Raw genomic sequence first — 20,102 nt, forward strand, 5'->3', positions numbered from 1 at the left:
CTGTTTGTGCTGAGAAAGGGGCTGTCTGTAAAAATCCGGGAAGAGACACAGGGAAGGTTTCTAATGCCTGCAGCAAGCAATATTGTGCCCCTCCTGAAAAGAAGGGAATAATGATGATGATGGAGAAAAATGTTTAATTCTAAGAGTTAAAATGGGGATAAAATCCAACAGTTTCTCCTACAGTTATATGTTTAAGGTGACTTGCAGAAAGATACAGACTGCCATCTGATAAAGCTACAAATGCAAGCAAAAAAAAAAAAAGCATAGAAACTGCCACTGAAATGCCTTTTCAGAGGAAAAGATAAAACCTGGAACTGAATGACAGTTTTTGGCTTTCAAACCCATGTTTAAAAATGAGAAGAGGGAACAAGTCTGGCTTCTCCAGGTACAAAAGTCCCCCTGCCCCAAACTGTCTTACTGTCTTGGAGTGTGATGGGAAAACCTGGCACCTGGACCTCCCTGGGTCCAACCAAATCTTGGCTCTTCGGACTGTAATCCTAATGCTTAACATAAAAAGAAATGTAGGTGTGATTTCATTATATTATTTTCTTATCCCCTCACATATCTTTGGCCAGTATAATGAGAAAAACAGTTCTAGTAGCTGGATCCTCCATTTTGCTCTTAGCCCCAGTCTTCCAGTTCTGTCTAAAATGGGTGTTTAGACAGAGAACAGTTTTGTTTACCAGTTCAATCTAAATAGAGAATAAACTTAGCGGAATCTCGTGCTTAAATAGAAAATCCAACAATCAGCCAAAATACATGGTTGGTAAAATTAGGCCTATTCCCTGTTCTCATCCTTCAGCTTGGGACTTGACGCTAAAAATTGACAAAGAAATCCAGGTGCACTCTCATCTCTGTGTGGGTGTGATACAAGAAACCTGTTCATCATCTTCTTATAGGAGCCAACAGCTTTTTGACCACAAACCTCTACATTTTATCTCGGAACAGACAACAAGTATGGCTGCTCCAGGCCCACTGTAACATCTAATTCTTCTTATCTACTGACATGTAGTTGCTTGAAAAATCCAATTACAGAAGTAGATCCATCTGTGCAGAACTAATTTTAAGAAAACCTTAGACCCTTAAGTACTGGCTGTTATTATTAACAACAGAGGGAAGTTACTGCTAAAAAAAATAAACCAGTCCCGTGTTTCAGTAAAACAATGAACTTTACCTAGAGCTTTCCAGATACAGTTAATATTCATCATGCAACGCTGCAATTTTGCAATAGACCTGGTTCAGTAGATGCAGATGATTGTAACCTTTATGGTTTGGATGAGTGACTTTTCTTTGCCAGTTTCATAATCCCGCAAGGAGTTTAAAGAATACAGTATATTTCACACCAAAAATGGTTTAATGGGACAGATACTCTTCCATAGCTGCAAATCCCAGTGGATATGGGCCCTGGTTTTGTCAGGTAAAATGGAAGGAGTTGTTTTGCCTTTTTTGATAATACAATTATTATCAAAAAAGGCCAAAAATTGTTACGATCCAGCCATGTGGGTTAATTTTTTCCTGTTGCAACTGTATTCCACAAGACAATCCAGGTATGTATTTCTGATGCACAAAGAGCTACTACATTTCACATCTGCTCTCCCCACTGGAGCAAGTATAATTTGGGTGGCTAGGGTTAAAAGCTAGCGAAATCGCAGGACTCCCCTCCTGGGGCCAAGGGCTGTCTCCAGCCCCAGAAAGGCTGTGCTTATTTTCAATTCAGATGACACAGCTTGGGATTCAGGGGCCAAAAGCTGGTAGGATCCAGCATGGATGTAGATTTTTGCAGCATGCATCTGTGGGCAGGCATTAGGCTGTGGATATTTTGGTGCAGTAGGAGCAACTGCATTGTTTGCTGTTCATGCTGTGGAATCACTGGGAGCCAAATACTGGATGGCTGACTTGGTTCCTCTGTCACCTCCAGGATGCTGTGGTACTCGCAGATCAGGATGTGCCAGCATCCAGACCTTTTTGGTGCAAGGGAAATGACCATGTGTATTTCCTTTTCAGTTCAGACAGTTCAGTCTGCAGGCCTCAGCTTTCTGGATCACACAGGTCTACAGTCCAGGGTTTTTTTCAAGCTAATTCTCTGTATTTTGAAGCAGGTTGGGATTTTTTTTTTTGGTGCAGTGAGAAACAGCTCTGTGTGTTTTGGATTTGGTTGACATAATGTAAGGGCTTGTGATCAAGAATGGTCAGGATCCAGTTAAATCCAGGTTTTACATTTTTCCCTCTTAAGAGACTAAGGCTTCGACATTTCCTGCCTGGGAAGTGGTGCAGTTTATCTTTAAGGAGGATAGAGAAATAAGAAATGAGTCTCACGTTGCATGGGTGACATCACTGGCTTTTGGCTCAGCGCTCTGTATGCTCGGTCTGTAGGCTTCGGCCAAGGCTGCAGGGCTCGGTGTTTGAACAAGGAAAGATTCCCAGGTGTACAGAAGATTGGATTTGCTATTATTTGGGTTAAAAACGGTGAAATGAGATTTCTAAAGCTTGGGGACTCCAGTTCGCCTTCTGTTGCACTTGATCTCTACAAGATGGGTGAGTTATTCCCATTAAAGAGAAAGGGAGTGAAAATTTAAGGAGAGAAAAATATGTCTGAATATATAACTACTGATGCCGAGGATACGATTCGTATGAAGCTGCTGTGCTAGAAAATCTCAGCTCCGCCGAGGAGATCGGGCCATATGGCAGAGAAATGGTGCAGCCCGAAAGCTGTTGACAACAGTTAGGGGCTGCTTTCCTCTCCCCGTGTAAGGTGTGTAGCTCCCCCCCACCTCCGCCCCTCCGCCCCGGTTTGTTTTGGTTCGGTTTCCCCCGACCTCCCTCCCCTCCCCGTTCCTCAGCATCCTCTCCGCCAGCCGTAGCCCTGCCTGCCTTCATCTTGCAGATGGCTAACGTGCCGCCGTGTTAGGAAAACTGTGCACAACACATCCCAGCGCCGGGGACGGAGGAAGCTTTTCAGCTGCCGGCGGAAGGGGGGGCAGCAGCGTGTGTCTGTGTGTGTGTGTGTGGAGAAGGATGCCGGGGCCGAGGGCTGCCCCCCGCGCTGCCTAGCGGGCGGTGCGCGGCCGGCGGCGGCTCCTGCCGGGCTGCGGCTGCTCCCGCCGCCCCTGCCCGGCCCGGAGCCGGGAGGCTGCCGGAGCGCTGCCCGGGCGCGCCGGGGAGGGAAGGCAGCGCGACGCTCGGCTGCCTGGATGGCAGCGCCGGCGACAAAAGCAGGCGAGTGAATGGCAAGGCTGGCAGAGAGAAGCCGAGGTGTCTCCGAAGCCAAGATGCCAGTGACTGTCGGCGAAGTGTGCTGAGGGAGAGACCCGTGCGTGCCCGCGTTCCCAGAGCCAGCCGGGGAGGGGATGTTTTAACCACGATTTCAAACAGCAGCAGGAGCAGCAGCAGCAGCAGCAAGTAGCAGTTGCAGCAGCAGCAACAACAACAGATTGCTCCCCCCGTCGTGCTCCCTCCCTTTCGACCCCGCTTTAAACCCAAGCAAGTGACCGGCCGTCCAGACGATGATGCTCTTGCTGAGCCACTGACAAAGAAAAGGGAAGTCATCCATTCCTGAACCCGGGACAACTGGCTTCTTGCAAGTGGGAGGTGTCAGGCTGTTGAACTTTTCTGTCCTGTGATGATGCTGTAGTGAGCTTGCTGATCTGAAAGCCATCTCTTCTGGATTTCTGAGCGGGCCAGATTGAAAGAGATTAATGGACTGATCAGCCATCAGGTCTCTTCAGGGGGGATACATCCCTTCAGCCCCTGTCGCCCGGGTGCTCGCGGTGAGGGGAGCAGGACATCTTTGTGTAGGTGGGTCACTGGTGGAAGGCTGTGTTTCTCCTCACTAGGTCTCCTCTGCAGAGAAGAGGCAGATGAGACCCCAAGACTGCCTCGAGGGCAGAACTTTGTAGTGCTCTCAGCATCCCTCTGCAGCGTGGATGTGAGCCACGGGAGTTGGGGATGTTTGAGGCAGTCTCTGCCAAGTGACACCTAGCAGCTGCTTCGGAGGTTTGTGTGTGGTCTCACCCCCAACGGCTTTGCCTGTTGTGAAGATGTCCATGGTGTTTCTGTGAAGCTGAGGCATGGCTGCTGGAAGGTTACTGCTCTATGCTGGCCTCTCTTTAGCTCTGTGTGCCCTTGGCATGCTGGCTGTGGCAATCTGCTCTGACCATTGGTACGAAACTGATGCCAGGAAGCACAGAGAGAGGTGCAAGAGCATCACCACTAAGAGAAATGATCCTGGCTTCATTTACAACTCCAACAACAACCTGCCTCTCAGGGCCAGCAGGTCTAGGTTGGACCGCTGGGAAGGGAAACTCCTCTTGGCAAGAAACAGGAGGCAGATCTTTGCTATGAGCGCAGTCGATGAGTGCAACAGACAGTACAACTCCACCAATATGGGGCTCTGGAGGAAATGCCACCGACAAGGATTCGACCAAGAGCTGGAGGAGCTGATTGCCAAAGGTAAGGGCTGGTTTTTTTACCAGATGAGCATGCCAGGCTCTCCTGAGATGAGCAGGGGCTGAGCAGAGCCATTTGGGCTCGCAGATGGGAGCTGGCGTCTCTAGCCAAGTACCTCTCCTCGCAATGGGTGAACTGGCCTGGCTGGGCATTGCTTCCAGAAGCACTGCCAGGGCAGTTTCCCACGGGATCTCTAATCCTGAGACATGGGGTGTGGGAGCAAGAAGGCAATGGGGGTGAGAACACACACACCCCAGAATATCTTTTTCACATCTCTCTCTCTAAGCTTGCGACTAGCTCTCTCTAGTCTTCCCATCACCATGGTATCAGATTATTTCCACACACAAGTAAGAAGTATTCATAAAGCAGACACTGGATTTTTTTTTTTTTATAAATTTTGTTTGACCCTGGTGGCTCAGGCAAAGTACATAGTATTTTACTGGAAGCTGCATAAGTCTGTGTTTCATCACTGCCTTTCTCAATGCCCCATCCATCCTGAAATACACCATTTGCAGTGCTCACATGTAGGCTTTTTCTATCCTCAAATGGAGAGTAAACAAAGAGAAATGCTAAAGAGCAGGAGGAAACCCAGCTTGCTGTTTACACTGAGCTGTGCTTTGGAATATTTTCAATATCTACAAAACATTACATGAATGTATTAGAAAGGAATCATTTTCTCTTGGGGTGGAGATGCATCTGTTTGCCTGTAGCATTTTTGTGCTATTTTTTTGTCTAGTCTTTTGATCCTTTGTCTTAATTTTTCCCCCAAGGTAGTGGTTCAAGGTGATGGTCATTTTGCCCCACGTGTTTCTTTGATCCAAAGTTTAGGAAGGGGCCACATGCATAACCCCCTACCTAAACAGAGGATGCATGTTTTTGCAGGATGATGAGGGTTTTAGGAAAGGATGACAGCATCTTTGCTATCCACCTCATGGTTCCTCTGTACTACAAAATAACATTTCCCTCCCATGGTTCTTCTGTTACAATCAGAAGATTCCCCATTGGTTTATTTCCATTGTAGTGAAATCGTTGCTTCTCACACAGTGCCATCTTTCAAAATACTTGTCCTCCAAGTGTGTTCTCTGTCCCAAACTCTCTTGATAGCCTTCATTAATTTCCTCCCCAGACATTACAAGTGGAATTATTGCTTAAAACTACTTATTCAAGAGGGGTGTTCTCTCACATCTTTGCCCATTACAGGTTTTGTTCTGTATGTTTTGTGAGCGAGCAGTGGATGTGAGTAACATGGTAGAGACTTGTACCAAACCAGTCCAAACAGGTAGTGTACCTGGATCACTGCTTGGGATCCTGCCTGTGTTGCAAGGGACCCTTCATATCCAGCTGCTATTTTACAACTCCTAGGAGACAGATCGGTGTCTTCAGCTCCATGTGTAAAGGACAAGTGGACATGTCCAAAGCCTGTCAGCACCCAGACACCCTGCTGCTGGTTTCAGTGCCAAGGGAGTGATTCCTATTCTCCACCTAGGTGAGAATGGTATGTGCTGGGCTGGCCGTGGAGAGCTGGATTGGTCTGCCACGTGTGCTCGCTGTGCTCGGGGCATAAACAAATTCAACCTTGACAGCAGGCAAACATGCCAACAGAGCTCACCTTTGCAAATGGAGTTGCGGTTATGAGAGAGGTTTTTCATCCTGAAATAAGTGAGACTTTTTCCTCTTTCTCCACCTGCTTTGTCCTGGGATCAGGAACGTCCATTTCTCCTGCCAGAAACAGCTGAAATTGCATGGCGCTAGGTTATTGGTAATGGCAGCTCTGCTCAGTGTTAACCATAGGGAAGATGTGACAAATCAAGATGAAGTGGTTAAATGCAGTCTTTGCTGTAGTCTGCTTGTGTTCGTGTGTGTGCATGAGTATGTGAACTACCTCTGGCCATACAGCATCCAGCTGGTAGCCAGGGATTCCCTGGGCTCAGGTGCAGTGAGTGTTCCTGTGCACACGCTCCTCGATGTGTGTGTCTGCAGATGGCCAGAGAGCCACTTCGCAAAGTCACTGCCCCCAGGTCAGAAGTGCAACTCGTGCACATAAGGGAGCTGTGTGCAAATATTGGGGTGTGTCACTCCTTGCCTCCTTTAGAGGTTTTCTCATACACTTCTAACCAACTTCATTGTAGGATGAGAGAAGTGTTAAAGGAGGGAGACTCGTAACACTGAACAGCAGCATTTTAGTTCATCTGATGGCCTTTCTGCCTATACTATAGCTCTCAGCCATGATGGAGTCACACACAAATGATAGAGAGGTGTGTGTTCTTTGGCACCTCCAGACTGAAACACAGAAAAAGCAAGTGTAATGGCAATTTGATAAAATAAAGTGTTTGACTTGCTCAGAAATAAAAATGGAGATGTTTCCTTTTTGATCCTCACTTATATGATGAAAGCAAACTAAGTGTTGTTGCTGTCCAATGTTGAGAAGAGCTGTGAGTTGAAAACAAGGCAGGTATTCCAGGTTCATACCAACAGGATCTGTCATGAAAGTAAAAACTAGAAGTAATTTTTAATTCCGTGACAGATACTTGTTTGGGAGTTAGAGGTTTCAGGGATGGGTGTGTGGACAGAGCATGCTGCGTGCAGGTGTGAGGGACTGCAGATATTCTCCACGTGTAGTGTTCAAATAACCTGACTGGGGCACATATTCTTGCACAGATTAAATCCCTCTCTGTGAGATCCAGGGCAAATACCTTATAAAAGAGGATGTTATTGGTAGATAGAGCTTTAACTCTCTTTCCTTTGTTAATTTAATGTAATACACCTCTTCCGGAACTGGATAAACTAATGCAGGTTCTGGCCCCAAATATTCTGCGTAATGCTATATGTAATTGAATGTAAATTTGATTAAGTGTTTTGGGTTTTTGTTTGTTTGTTTCTAAAGCTGGGCAAGATCTGTGAATCATTTAGTTTAAAACAGATCCTACATTTTTCCCTAAGCCAAACTTCCGGTATTGAGAATGGTCTATTGAGATTTGTCTATCAAAGGATAACAAAAAATGGTCATTAAGAGCCTAACTAGCTTTGCAAATACCCTGCAGTTATTCTGCTTATGAACTCTGCTGAAATTAATACAAGCTATAGGCAATGGCTCGTGGCAGGATCAGGAACTGTGGTACTTGGCAATATTCTGATACCAGAGATTTTAAAAACCAGTTCTGTTCCTGAATAGGCTGGGTCACTTCTGTAATTCTGTTCTGTATTTATTAATTTTTACTTTCTGGGAAATATACCAAGGCCATTATATTGGATTTTGCTAGAAAAAATGGAGATCTGTTGCTTCAGGTTTCTTATAGATAGGTATAATAGATAGTAATACATAAATAAATTAGTTGGTCCTATTTATATTTCTCCTATCCATTTTTTTTGTATTTTCATAGAAGCCATGTGCATATTTCAAAATAATACAATTAGGTAAATAGGCAGTGAATTAAAAGAGATTGTCACAAGTAAGAATACTCAGGGAGAGGCAGACAAGCATGAGACCAAAGACCTGAGGAGTATTCTAAAGCTGCATCAAAATTAGGCAGTTCATTTCTTCTCTTTGTCATAATGAAAAAAAAAAATCAAATCAGAAAAACAGAAGTTACAATCAGTAAAGAAATTATTGGAGTTGAACATGCAAACTGAGGTCTCAGTCTTGCTAACTTTTCCTCATCTGAATAATCCATATTTCTGGGAATGGACTACTTGGAGTGAGGGAAAGCACTCTGGTACAGAAGGATCAGTGACAAAGAAAGAGCTAACAGAGCTGTTGCTCTGATTCTGCTCTCACACCTGAGAAAGCCTTTCGGCATCTCAAGACCGGAGTTTCACTCCTGATCCCTAAAGCCTTGCAGCCTCAGGAAATGCTGGCTCTGGGGTTGTTCAGCACAACATTCTAAAATTCTTCCTATTCTCAGATGTTTGTCCAGTCTCCTCTACAAACTGAATAGCCTTGCTGCTGGAGGCCCCTTCGAGCATGGTGTTCACCCTGTCCTATCAGATCCTCTGTTTGCCTGGTTTCCACAGAGTTTCTGGCAAAAGCAGCAATCCCCCACCCAAGCAACCACTCTGAGTGAGCCAACCACCTCCAGCACTAAGCAAGCAGAGAGCTGGAATGCAGGTGAGTTGTCTGGGAGAAGGCAGAGTTTGTGTCCTGCTTTGGCAACCAGCAGCTCACAACTCCTTGTATACAACCTGTAGTGACCCAGAAAAAATATGGGGAGCCACAGAGTCTGTCTCCATCCTATGGCGATGTTGCTCAGATGCTTTCCTGCAGTAGATGAGAGGAAAACAAGAAAGGAAAAAAAGGAATTGCATCATTTAATTTTAAAGGTACAATAAAGTAGATGAAGAAGCTGCACAATAACCAAAGTCTGTTCCATTTAGACAATTACTACTCAGAGGACCTTTCATTTTGCCTTTGGAAGGCTGCCAGTTAAACCTGACTGGATGGGGCTCTGCTGCCTGCCATTGGAATCCAATTTTTATTTAAAAAAAAATGGAATTTACAATGACCTTATTATTTCAACCCTCCTTTTACCTTCCTTCTTCCCCCGAGATCCATGGAAGTCACAGAAAATCCTATTTTTAAAACATTTTATTGTGAGTATACTTAGGCCATGCCACCACTGAAAAAAAAACCAGACCCTAAGTAATTCCTGTACAGCCTACCTCCACCTCAAATAATATGCAAGATTTCTGGGATGAAAGCATTCTCTGGCTTGGTTTGTCAGATGCACAGCATAAACTGAGGAAGAAAGGCTTAACAGGACTACTCCAGCCGTCACTAGGGATTATTTATACACAAATGGAAAAGCCTGAAGAGAGGCTACTTGCAGCTATATCTAGGAGCAAAAAGATTAATTTTTGTAGAGATTCTTGCTATAACTTGCCATGCTCTAGATTTGACTTTTAAAATGCAGTGGTTTTGACAGGTAAATTAGGACAGCCGTTTTTTTCATGTATCCTTTATACATTAAAGACTCAAATGCCTTGTTTAAAATCTGTGCTTGAAATCCCAATTGTTTTCCAAATGGACTCATTAAAAAAGGGACTTTATTGAAGTCTTGATTCTGATCCTAGAGAAGTCAGTAGTAAATGTTTTATTGAGCATGGTGATGCAGCAAGTTCAGGCCTTTAGTGTTTCCTTTGAGGTTAAAATTGTCCCTGGATAGAAAGGCCAGCGCAAGGTCTGTGCTCCCTCCTGTCACAGCTGGAGTTCTGCTGGAGGCATCCACTGAAGTTCAAGCAGTAGACAGCACTGGCGTTAGGCTATCCAGGTATTCAGCCTTTGCAGTTTTTGATGCTCAAATTATTCTTAGTCTGTTGATGTAAGACTGGAAGTCAAACAACTGAGATACAGCAAAGCCATCCTCTTGTTCAGGGATTTTCTGAAATCCTTTAGTGGGTGAAATCACTGGTTCATGCGTGTGAGTTCCAGGAGGATTTGGCCCATCATATTTTGAATAAGCAATTTAATATTTTAATTGCATCAAATTTAAATAGCAATTCATTAAAAAGTTTCTTTGCCACAATTAATAAGACCCTGACACATTCCTCTGACACATCTGAGATAATTAGTTTGATAATATATATCTGCTAAAAATACTAAGAACATATATGTAATTTAACAGAACAGCAACTAGTTTTAATCATGATTTTTTAAAGAGCAAATTTCAATCAAGCTGTTGGCTTTCAAAAAAATTTGTGAGTGAAGACAAATGGAAATTTTGCCTGAGCAAAAATGATGGGATCACGCCCTTCTCAAGAGAAACTGATATTTGCAGAGCTGCCTGCAGGACTGCATGCTTAATTCCTGTTCATTTAATTGAACACCCAAATCCTTTTGAGAAATCTCAGCATTTTTATTCTTTCTGCCGACTGCTAAAAATATGTAAAAACTGTGAAGGAAGGATTTCATATGAGTGCAGTAAAAATAAAAATATGAAAGATTATTTTACTTTATTAGAGATGAAGTGATCTGAACTATTTTGCCATCTCCTGCAATAAAAATCCATATTAAAATTGCTTTTTCTCATTGAAAAAGTATTTCTGTGCATTTAGAAAAGCTTCAAGAGGGGAATGAGTTCATTAACTGTTGCAGAACCAGCAGATAAGAGGCCTTTATGTTTTGTAGGTTTAGCAGAAATGATGACAATCATTTATAATGTGACTTACTTAATGGCTCGTTGCTCACAAAGTGCTGCTGGAACTCTTAACTACACATTTACCTCTATAGGACCAAAAGAAAGATAGGAGATTGTGTTTCTTAGTTTTTAAGGAATAAATAAGTAAATAAATAAATAATGTGAATTCTGAATCCAAGTTCCCTTAGCAGATCATTTGGAATAGAATCCACTTAAAATAAAAGAGCATAAACTAAAATATTCTCCCTGCAGGAGAGAAATCAGAGTAAAAAAATGGAAATTTGTCCATTTTCTTTCTCATTAAGCCAAATTCTTTTATAAATAAATACTCAGAACTGCCCGGCTGAGCCTGCTGAAATCATAATCCTTTGTAGATCACTACCAAAACAGATGAAAGAAAGGTAGTACTGCAGTTAGGGCAGGGGCTTATAAAGCCATAATTCAGTCCAAGCTCTGCCATAGTCTTTCTTCATGACCTGAGGCAAGGGACTAAATCTCTCATGCCTCAGCTCAGTAGCAGTACAATAGGGATTTCGTTCACTGTTATTCATGCCAGTTGGTGTTCTACCCTCAGATTTACGAGCCTTAATCATGGATCAGAAATCACGGATCAGAAAGATGTCCCTGTCCTTTTGACATGTGGCTGCACTTTAAATATTGGCAACTAATGCAGCCTTATGAGAGAGTACAACGAGACTACAAAGTAATTATGTTCAGCGTGAGCGGTAGTGGCTTTAGAACACCAGGAGGCAAACCACATTCCTGTGAGCACCACAAAGTGTGGGATTCCTACAGGAGCTGTAAAGAAGGAGAATGAATAAGAAGTACGGATGTTTACAGGATGGTCTTCCAAAGACTGAGGGATGGCACCAGAAAAATCATGGGTCATGTCTGCTTGAAAAATTAATCAGTAGGTGATGGGGATTGACCTCTTTGGTTGACTGTAGGAAGAAGTTGACATTTTCTTAATGAAGACAAGTAGATTACACTAATGAGATAGATATGGGGACAGCAGTCTACAGCTGCTAAGAGAAATGACGTGGTCAGAGTGATGTGTTAGGAAAATGATATTTCTAGCAGCATCCTGAATGGATACACGGAGGGCAAGTTCACATTTGTAAAGGTCAGAAAAAGAAATATTGTAGTCATAAAGGCACGAGGTGATGAGAGCCTGGATGGTGAAAGAATATGCAAACCTTAGACATCCTCTGGATCTGTATACATGGTGAGAGATACGAGATGAAAATGTTACTCCAGTTCTTGACCAGAGCATCAAGAAAACTAATAGCATTGTCTGTGATGATCTAGAGGGGAATTACTGAAGAGAGCATGCAGTAAAGAAGGAAGAAGGCCATTAGGAACTCTGTTTTAGTGAAAATAAGCTGAGTTTGATATACATGTGTCCATGAAAAAGTATTAGAGATGCTGTGGGTATGGACCTAGGGAGATGAGTTTGTGTTAGAGGAGTGAGCCTGGAAATTGCTACGTGGAGATCAGCGCGGAATCTGTGTTTGTGCTTGAAATTATCAAGGAGGGCAATACAGAAGGAGAAAAGCCCCATGAACTCCAGCAGAGCTGGGAGAAGAAAAGCGTCTTCTGGAGGGCATGCAAAAGGAACAGATTCAAAGGTGGTGCAATAGATGTGAGTAACACCATGGTTGCTGAAGAGAGACACCACTTCAGGTTAAAACTGCACAAGAGACTACTGCAGGTAGCCAGTGTGCTGCAGCAGGTGAGAACAGAGCATTCAGACTGTGCTGAAGTTTGCCCAGTATGTTAAGTAAAGATTTTGGCAGTGATTGCAAAGGAGAGGAAGCTGCAGTGAACTAGTGGGGAGGACTCCAGGCAGCGTTTGTAGCTGGCATATTCAGAGAGGTTGGTGAGGAAGAGAGGAGAAGAAAAGACATGGTATTTATAGAGGAAAATAAATGTTTAAGTTGAAAGAAGTTTTTTTTAAGATGAGAGTGTTTTAAGAGGAAAGAGATTGAATGGTATTTGTGTTACGAGAGTAAAGAGGCAGAGGGGTGTGAGAGGTCAAGGCAAAGAGAGAACAAGAGGACAAGAGCAGCCATAAGGAAAGGCAGGAGGCAGGGTAAGACTGGCTGAGTGGCAAATAAAAAAAAGGAGGAGAGCCCCATAGGAGGTTTTTCATCTGTAGGAGAGACGAATGGGGAAGGAGTTGTAGGAGAGGAAGAGGAAACAGAAGGCAAAGCTGCTGGAAGAGGAAGATCATGGTTTGTCATTTTCTCATGGAAGAACTGGGTGAAATCCTGTGTGACAGATGAAGTGGGGGCTGGAGGAGGCAGGAGGGTCTGAGGAGTGAGCCAAATGTGGCAGAGAGGTGATTGTGGCTGTGAGTCAGAGATTCAACTGTGCTGAGCTGGAGTAGTAAGTCTAGGAAATGAGCAGAATTGAATGGGGAAACAATGCATGCATTTATAGTGGAGAAAGTTAGCCAGGCAGGAGGGTTCCCAGCAGAGATGCTCTGCTATGTGAGACATAGCAGAGACCAGCTGGTATGGATCAGCTGGGATTTGGGGTACAGGGCAGGAATAGCTAGGGGAATGCAAGGCAAAAGGTCAGTGAATGAAAGAATGCAGCACGGATAACATCTACAGGTGGAGAAAGGAAAGGAAAGATAAAGAGGGTGATAAATGAGTAAGGGCAGCCAAGAAGTCCTTAATGCTGATGATCTGAGGTGACAAAAGGCCAAGAAAGCTTAGTGTGAAGAGGTGGCTGGTGATTGTTGAGAGTCCAGGGGATTTTCCAAGTGGTGGAGGAGAAGAATGGGGGTAAAACAAAGGGTTCAGTATGAAGTCCTGCCTTTTTGGTGACTGACTGGATCAAACAGAGTTGCGCACTGAACAGAGGAGACACTAAAACATATGGCTTAAAGGGCAGAGAAGTCACTACCACTGCCTCTTCTATAACTTGCTCTGCCTTCGTGCTGTGGGTTTATCCTGTGTAACCTTACAGAGGTGTAAGCATGACTCCCTCCTGCAGAGTTCAACAAGTTTCTCCAGTGCTTGGAACAGCCATACTCCAGTCTCATCTTGAACCTCAAAGAAGATAAATAAATATCAAGTAGTAATTCAGGATATTTTCCACAAAGTGGGGGGTGTGTGTGTCTGTGTGGAGAATGGTATTTGTGTAGCTGGGGGCTTATAAGGAAAAGGGGGTTCTAGGATGTCCTGTGTGTCCAGCAATGTGGATCCTGTTAAGATATCACACCAGATCGAGTGAAAGACACTGAAACTCTCATTGCAGCCCTTACTTAATTCTGAGAGCTTTTGTTGGTTTTGAGTTTTAACAGCTGACATTTGAAAAAAGCTTCCTAAATGTATTTCTAGACTTTCTAATAGGATGAAACATTTATGCTAATTTTATTGGATAACAAAAGCTATTTGAAAAGATCTTTCTGCCTCAATATGAATGTATGATTCTTGTCTTTCTGTCTGTATTAATCAGTGCCTATCTTTGAATATGCAAAAGAGCCTTTATAGTGTAGATATCTTTTCTTTCTGCCTAATGGTCATTTAATGGCATAAATATTATAACAAACTAACAAACAAAAGAAACAAAAACTTTTTCAGATGTTACAGGTGTAAATTAGGGTCACTAGACTGATTTTGAAGAGGTGATGATTTATGGTAGCTGATGATCCAATTACATTGCTTTGTCTTAGGTACTTGAGTGGCCCTGATTAAGAAAGTATCTGAATACTGTTCTTGATCTTTAAACATAAAGGAATTTGAAGAATGGAATTATCCCTGTTTTACACAGAGGACAGTTGCTCAACAATGCAAAAGTTCTGTAGGACAACAATTCACATTGGAAAGAAATTTGTCATTGTTGATCCTTAATTACATATATTGTGTTAAATTTCACCCCCTTTCTATTTACCAGTTCCTGAGACTGTCCAGGTTTGTTCATATGAAATTCTGTAATGGTTAAAGAGAGAGGAAGGAAAGTTACAGTGATCAGAGGGACAAAGGAGCCAGCCAACAGGAACAGGGGAAATAAAAAAACTCAAATAACTTAATGGGCTCAAATTGGGAAGTTGGACAATTTCCATCTCAGTCTTCTGAAAGATGTGACATTGCAAGTCCAGTAAAAAGGATTTTCAATAAATCTGTCTAATTAGGGTGGTACATTAGGAATGAAAAGTAGCAAATCTATATTTAAAGAAAGGAGCAGAAGTTGTCTGGGCCACAGCGGACCTTTTAGGTTGATCATAATAATACCAAGCAGTGTTTAAAGTAAGTTCTAAAGGAGAGATTAATTAAATGCACAGGGGAAAATGAAATAAACATGCAACGTATGTTTTCCTATTTGAAGTGTGCCAAACTACCCAGATATATTTTGCTAGGAAGATAACTGGGGTTTAAGGTAAGGAAACACTTTATACCTAAATTATCAGGATTTTGGTAAAGGATTTTATGTTCTGCCCCTAAGGAAATGGTTTGTTGCAATGTTAAGGTAATTAGGGCACAATTTACAGAGTGTTTAAGGAACGGACCGAGGGAAGGCAAAAAGTGCTGAGAGGGGAAGGATCAAGATGAAGTCAACAGTAGAATTCCTGCAGTAGGGGACCAGTAGGATCTTTGCACAGAAGTTAGCAGGGCTCATTGAAAGAACTTTAAGCTAGATTTGAAGGGGGAAAGAGATAAAACCTGGCTTGTTAGAGATAAGTCTGAGGGCAGCACACCAATATTTTAGGGACAGTGTGTTAGCAAGGCCCTTCAGTTTGCTATCGCAGTGGGGGTAGAAGATGGAGATCCATATGGCAGTAAAGGCACAGGAGTTAGTGGTGTGTTGGAAGGAGAGACTACAACCTTTGGAAGAAGGGGCAGGCAACTCAGGAGGACCACAAGGATGTCATGAGGTTATGCAAGAAGGAAATTAGAAGGGCCAAAGCCCAGCTAGAATGATTTGATGATCTTAAAGGTCTTTTCTAACCGAAATATTTCTATGATTCTATGATATATTGCCTACTATGCAAGAAAAACAGAGTCCTTTCCAATACTTTGTATTTGTGAAACATCTGTAGGACTGTGAAGGATTAATTTACTATTATTGTTAATTCCTCTTTTTATTTTTTTTCCCCTAAGAAAGATCATATTTAGCTCTGTATCAAGCAGGACCTGATGGAAGGAGTGTTTGTTACTGGGCTGCCTAATACCAGCCACAGGTGTCTGGTGAGAGGGAAGGGACCTAAGGCAAATCCAGCTGCACTATCCCAGCTGCTTTGTCTTTCACTTAGATCTGAGCCACACTTTGTTTCCTTCCTGTGTCACCCCACACATCCAGGACTAGAGATATGCACTTAATGCCTACTTCACCTTTCCTTGAAATAATGTGGTTAGTAGGGTCTTTGTTTCCTGGCTCCCTCATCTGCTTTCATTTCAGATTGCCTTAGCTCAACAACAACAAAACCCTGTTAGATTCTCAGCTATTTATATTCATAAGCCAGGAAAATGCAGAACCTTCAGCTTCTTCATTAAAATAGTTTATATAAAATAAAAGAGAATGTACTGTATTTAAGTGCTCAGAATGGCTGGTAGCAGCGGAATTAAACTCTTCTCCGCGCATATTTAAATTATCATGAGATGTGTATTTCAGTTCACAAAATGTTCAACCCTTTGGCTGGTGATGCTGGGTGAATTTCCATATAGTGGGGTGGATTTTGGCACAGGATCCACCACCTTATGAAGGCTAAAGGACCCACTATGGGCCTTATTCACTTGTGTGTGAAGCAGAAGACCACAATCCTCAAAGAAGTTTTTGGGAAAGGTCCTACAGAGAACATAAAGGCTCCACAGCACTAAAGGTAAGAAAACATCATCTAGGATAGCATTTTGGGGCTATAGTTCAGCTCCCAGGAAAGGTGGAAGCATGATTACATCAGTATGGAGCAAGACAAGCGCAGATGCTCTTCCTGTCTGGAAGTTCAGAGAACCTTGTCTGACACTCCCAGTAGCAAAGCTGCCTTCTGCATTACTGGAAAGAGCTGTTACCCAGCCCCTCTGCCTGAGCACCTGTAGGAGCAGGTCTGTATCTAAGGTGGACCACAGAAGGAATTTCTGTTTTCTACTTCTGTTGAGGAATGACCACAGTCTGATGAAGAGCCCCCATTCTGCTTCAAGTGGACTGGAAAGGGTGGTGGCAGACACCAAGGGAGGGGAGGCTGGAGGTTGATGGCATTGCCTCTACAGGCATGTTGCATATGTGGGAGCAGCTGGATGTGAGATCCTTTGCCTGTGTGCTGAGCTGTGTGAATGAGACAGCTGCTTTTTGGGAGACATCTATTTATGGCAGAGGGATGCTCTGCTAAGCCACTGTACACCACTGAGGGTTTGGAACAAGGGCAGAGATAAGTGGTTTTCTTGGCTCATTTGTGTAGACTTAAACCATCCTTTTTCCATGAAATAATATTTTGTGTCCAAGAGGAAAGAGAAATCCTTTCTACCCGATGTCCTGAGGAGCCTCCAGTTTTCAAATGCTTTTCCTTCTAACTCATTGGTCCTGGTGGGAAAGGTAGTCACAGGCTCCCAGTGGGACAAAAAAATCTCAGTGTTGTGGAGATGGGAGCAGGACCAAATCTCATTGACCACTCCATAAGGTCCATGCTTCTCAGTGATGAAGTGGCTGCAGAATGAGCCTGTGCAATGTCTTGGCCTCCGCACCTGGAAAATTCCATTTGGAGGAAGCATGGGGACTTCTTTCAAACATTTTTTTAAACAGAAGGTTCCATTAGGAAGAGTGTGGCAATTTGGTTAAGTGTCTTCCAGGAAAGGAGGGAGAGGCTACTTGATTGGTTGGAAGGAGGAAAGGTGTATGCCAGTGTATGGTCTCCCTCACACTGACAGTGATGGCACTACAGGGTGGCCTCTGCTTCTCCCCCAGTCTTTCCTTCTTGTCCCCTGCGCTGTTCTTACTGGTGTCCCCTGCACTCTGTGCCACACCAGAACTTGTTGCATATCTTTCCCCTCTTATTCATCAGTTATTGTTAGCATCCAGCCTGTGACATGGCAACTAATTGCATTGTCAATGCCTTCAAATGAAGAAGCAGCAGGAGCACAAGCAGATGAACTCTTTAGCACCAAAATCCTCTTTGCCCTTACGTGACGAAGAATACAAGCACAAAGAGAGTGAAAGGGGAAAGATGGAGGACTTCCTTTAGTGGAAAGTTGCTCACAGTGCTGAGGCTTGGGGAAATCTTCAAACTTGAGCTCTGCTTCACCTGCTACCAGCCTTGCTTCCATGTGAGGGGTCTTGGTGTCCATTTGCTTGTCCTACCAGGGTGGAATTTTTGGCTGGTGGCATTAAGATGACTGGACGGGCACAGCTTCTTTAAAGATTCTCCTTCCTTTGAATGTAATTCATGGCATTTTGGGAGTTTCTGAACCTGAAATTTAAGGTGACTTGTACTTTATTGCTGTGGTTGGATGGTACATTGTACCTATCACTTAGAAAATTAAGTTGTTTGAATGTTCATCTTGGGCAAATGATTTTGGCACTGGAATACCTCCTCTGAGGACTAAGTCTCTTCAGGCTGCTTGTGATAATGTTTCATTGCATGTCTTTAGGATCCGTGTTTTGAAATGAGATCTAACTGTTTAGCTCTCAGAAGGCACAAATTGCCCCACTTATATCTATCCTGGTGGCAATTTACACCAGGGTAGGACTTGGTTCTAATACTTGGGGATCAAATATGAACACTTCTCCATTCATTTCAATGCTTTCTTTCCAGGGTTTTGGTCTGTGTTAAAATGCAGGTCAGTGCTCCTGAGTTTAAGTTTTAATTTGAGAAAGTTTCACTCTCCATCAAAGCTATGGCAATGATCTTCAAAGCTGACATCATTGCTTAGGCATCTGATGCACAAATACTTGAAGCGAAAGGTAGAGGCAACGTAAAAAACTGGATGTGAATAGAAGAAATAGGTCAGGAGTTCCCTCTATGGTCTTTAACAATTTCTTTTACCATCAGGCTGTTCCTTTTCTAAGATAATGTATCAATTATTTTTCCTTTGTTTCTAAGGGCCTGGGAGCTGAGAAGTTACTCCTCTGACATTTTAGTATATTGTTGTAAAGAATATGGAGAAAGTTTTCACATTAAACGTGTAAGAGCCAGAGTTTACCAATTTCAGATGCTAATCTGGTTTCAAAGGATTTAAGAAGGCCTATTGTCTGCCACGCTGTTTTTTTTTGTTTGATATTTTTCTGTTGATCTTTTGCCTTTGTAGCTTTTTCATCTGCTAATTGATGTATGGCTGTATATACTGGTCTTTCAGCTGTGCTCCAGCTTTATGTTAGAAGCACTACTTTCGTTTTTGCATGATTCTTATGGTTCTATTTGTTTAGGAAGATAAGTCTGAAATAAATTTGTAGCTCTCATGAATTAAAGTAACTTTATTGAAGTGAACCAAGGGGAAGCAGAGATGCAGTAGATGCCTGAGCCCTAGGGCAGCCTGAAAAAATGACTTAGCAAGGTGATCACAGTCATTTCACTGGAGCACCGTGTTTCAAGCCAGAAGGTGAAAATTCAAATTCAGTGATGAAGGGGAGGTCAGTGTGGGAACGAAACCACTGGCGCTGAAAGCTTGGAGCTGTGGAGAAAAGAAAATGGTAGCAAAATTAGAGGAAACTTATGCAAAGAGAGAAGGGGAAGAGTGTAAGAGAATGGAAGCACCGGTAAGGAGAGACAGCAGTGGCTGCAAGGGAAGCAGGCCTTTGGTTGAGTGTGAAGGCCAGGATCTGTCCTTGAACAAATACTGAAGTGATAAAAGGTACATAAAGACCATGTTTCCCCTTTGGCTGTTAGCAAACTGTTGTACTGGTGACATGTTTGTGGAATGAGCCTGAACTGCAGTCATGCCTGTGAACCAGATTCACAGTGAGATTTTTTCTGATGAAGTTGCATTTGGGTCCTTGCTGTAGTAGGGGCAGGACAAGGGCAAACCTGGGACCAACCTTTTTCATCTTCAAAAGGTAATTTCACCTGCCATTTCTGTCCTTGTAGAGCCTCCCTGGGGGCAGTTCTTCCAGCAGAGCACTTTTGATCAAGTTTTCCTCCAGAAACTGAAGCAGGAGCCAGAGTCCTTTGGAAAGCCCTGCATATAAATATCTTGTTTAGTTAGTCTAATAAAGGTATTACTAACAGTGCTGCTTGGAGGATTTATTGGGGGATTTCACTAAGACAGTGTTAGCAGTGGAATTACAGTCATTCTCTGGTAAGACCTTGTCAATGCGAGAGAAAATAACATTGATCCAATCAGAGATATTTTACAGGATCAATGTAATATTCCTTTGCATAATCACAACCAGAGGATTATGGGCCTGTGCTGGGAGTGATGAAGGATCACTTGACAGATCACAGCCTCATTTGTTCTCGTCCTTTTAACTGGTGAAGTATGGGTAGTTTTTAAAAGTCTGCCTCGACATCCTTGTATCTTGAATACATCAGGGCTCCTTTGGGCCACAGGCAATATATATTCAGTCTATTGCTTTTAAACAATATTTTTG

General features: G+C 43.1%; 1 protein-coding gene across 1 annotated transcript in view; it reads left to right on the top strand.

Moving 5' to 3' along the window:
* Window positions 1–2,213: 2,213 nt before the first annotated feature.
* TMEM178B (transmembrane protein 178B) overlaps window positions 2,214–20,102 on the top strand; it is a 224,146-nt gene continuing 206,257 nt past the window's right edge. Inside the window, exon 1 of the mRNA XM_042050372.1 lies at window positions 2,214–4,449. Coding sequence (XP_041906306.1) covers window positions 4,068–4,449 — 382 coding nt within the window. The 5' untranslated portion in view covers window positions 2,214–4,067. The remainder of the gene's footprint in view (window positions 4,450–20,102) is intronic.

The sequence above is a fragment of the Corvus kubaryi genome, unplaced genomic scaffold (genome assembly GCF_017639235.1).
Source record: "Corvus kubaryi isolate FWS band 111438036 unplaced genomic scaffold, C.kubaryi_AGA036_p1.0 74, whole genome shotgun sequence".
NCBI lineage: Eukaryota > Metazoa > Chordata > Aves > Passeriformes > Corvidae > Corvus > Corvus kubaryi.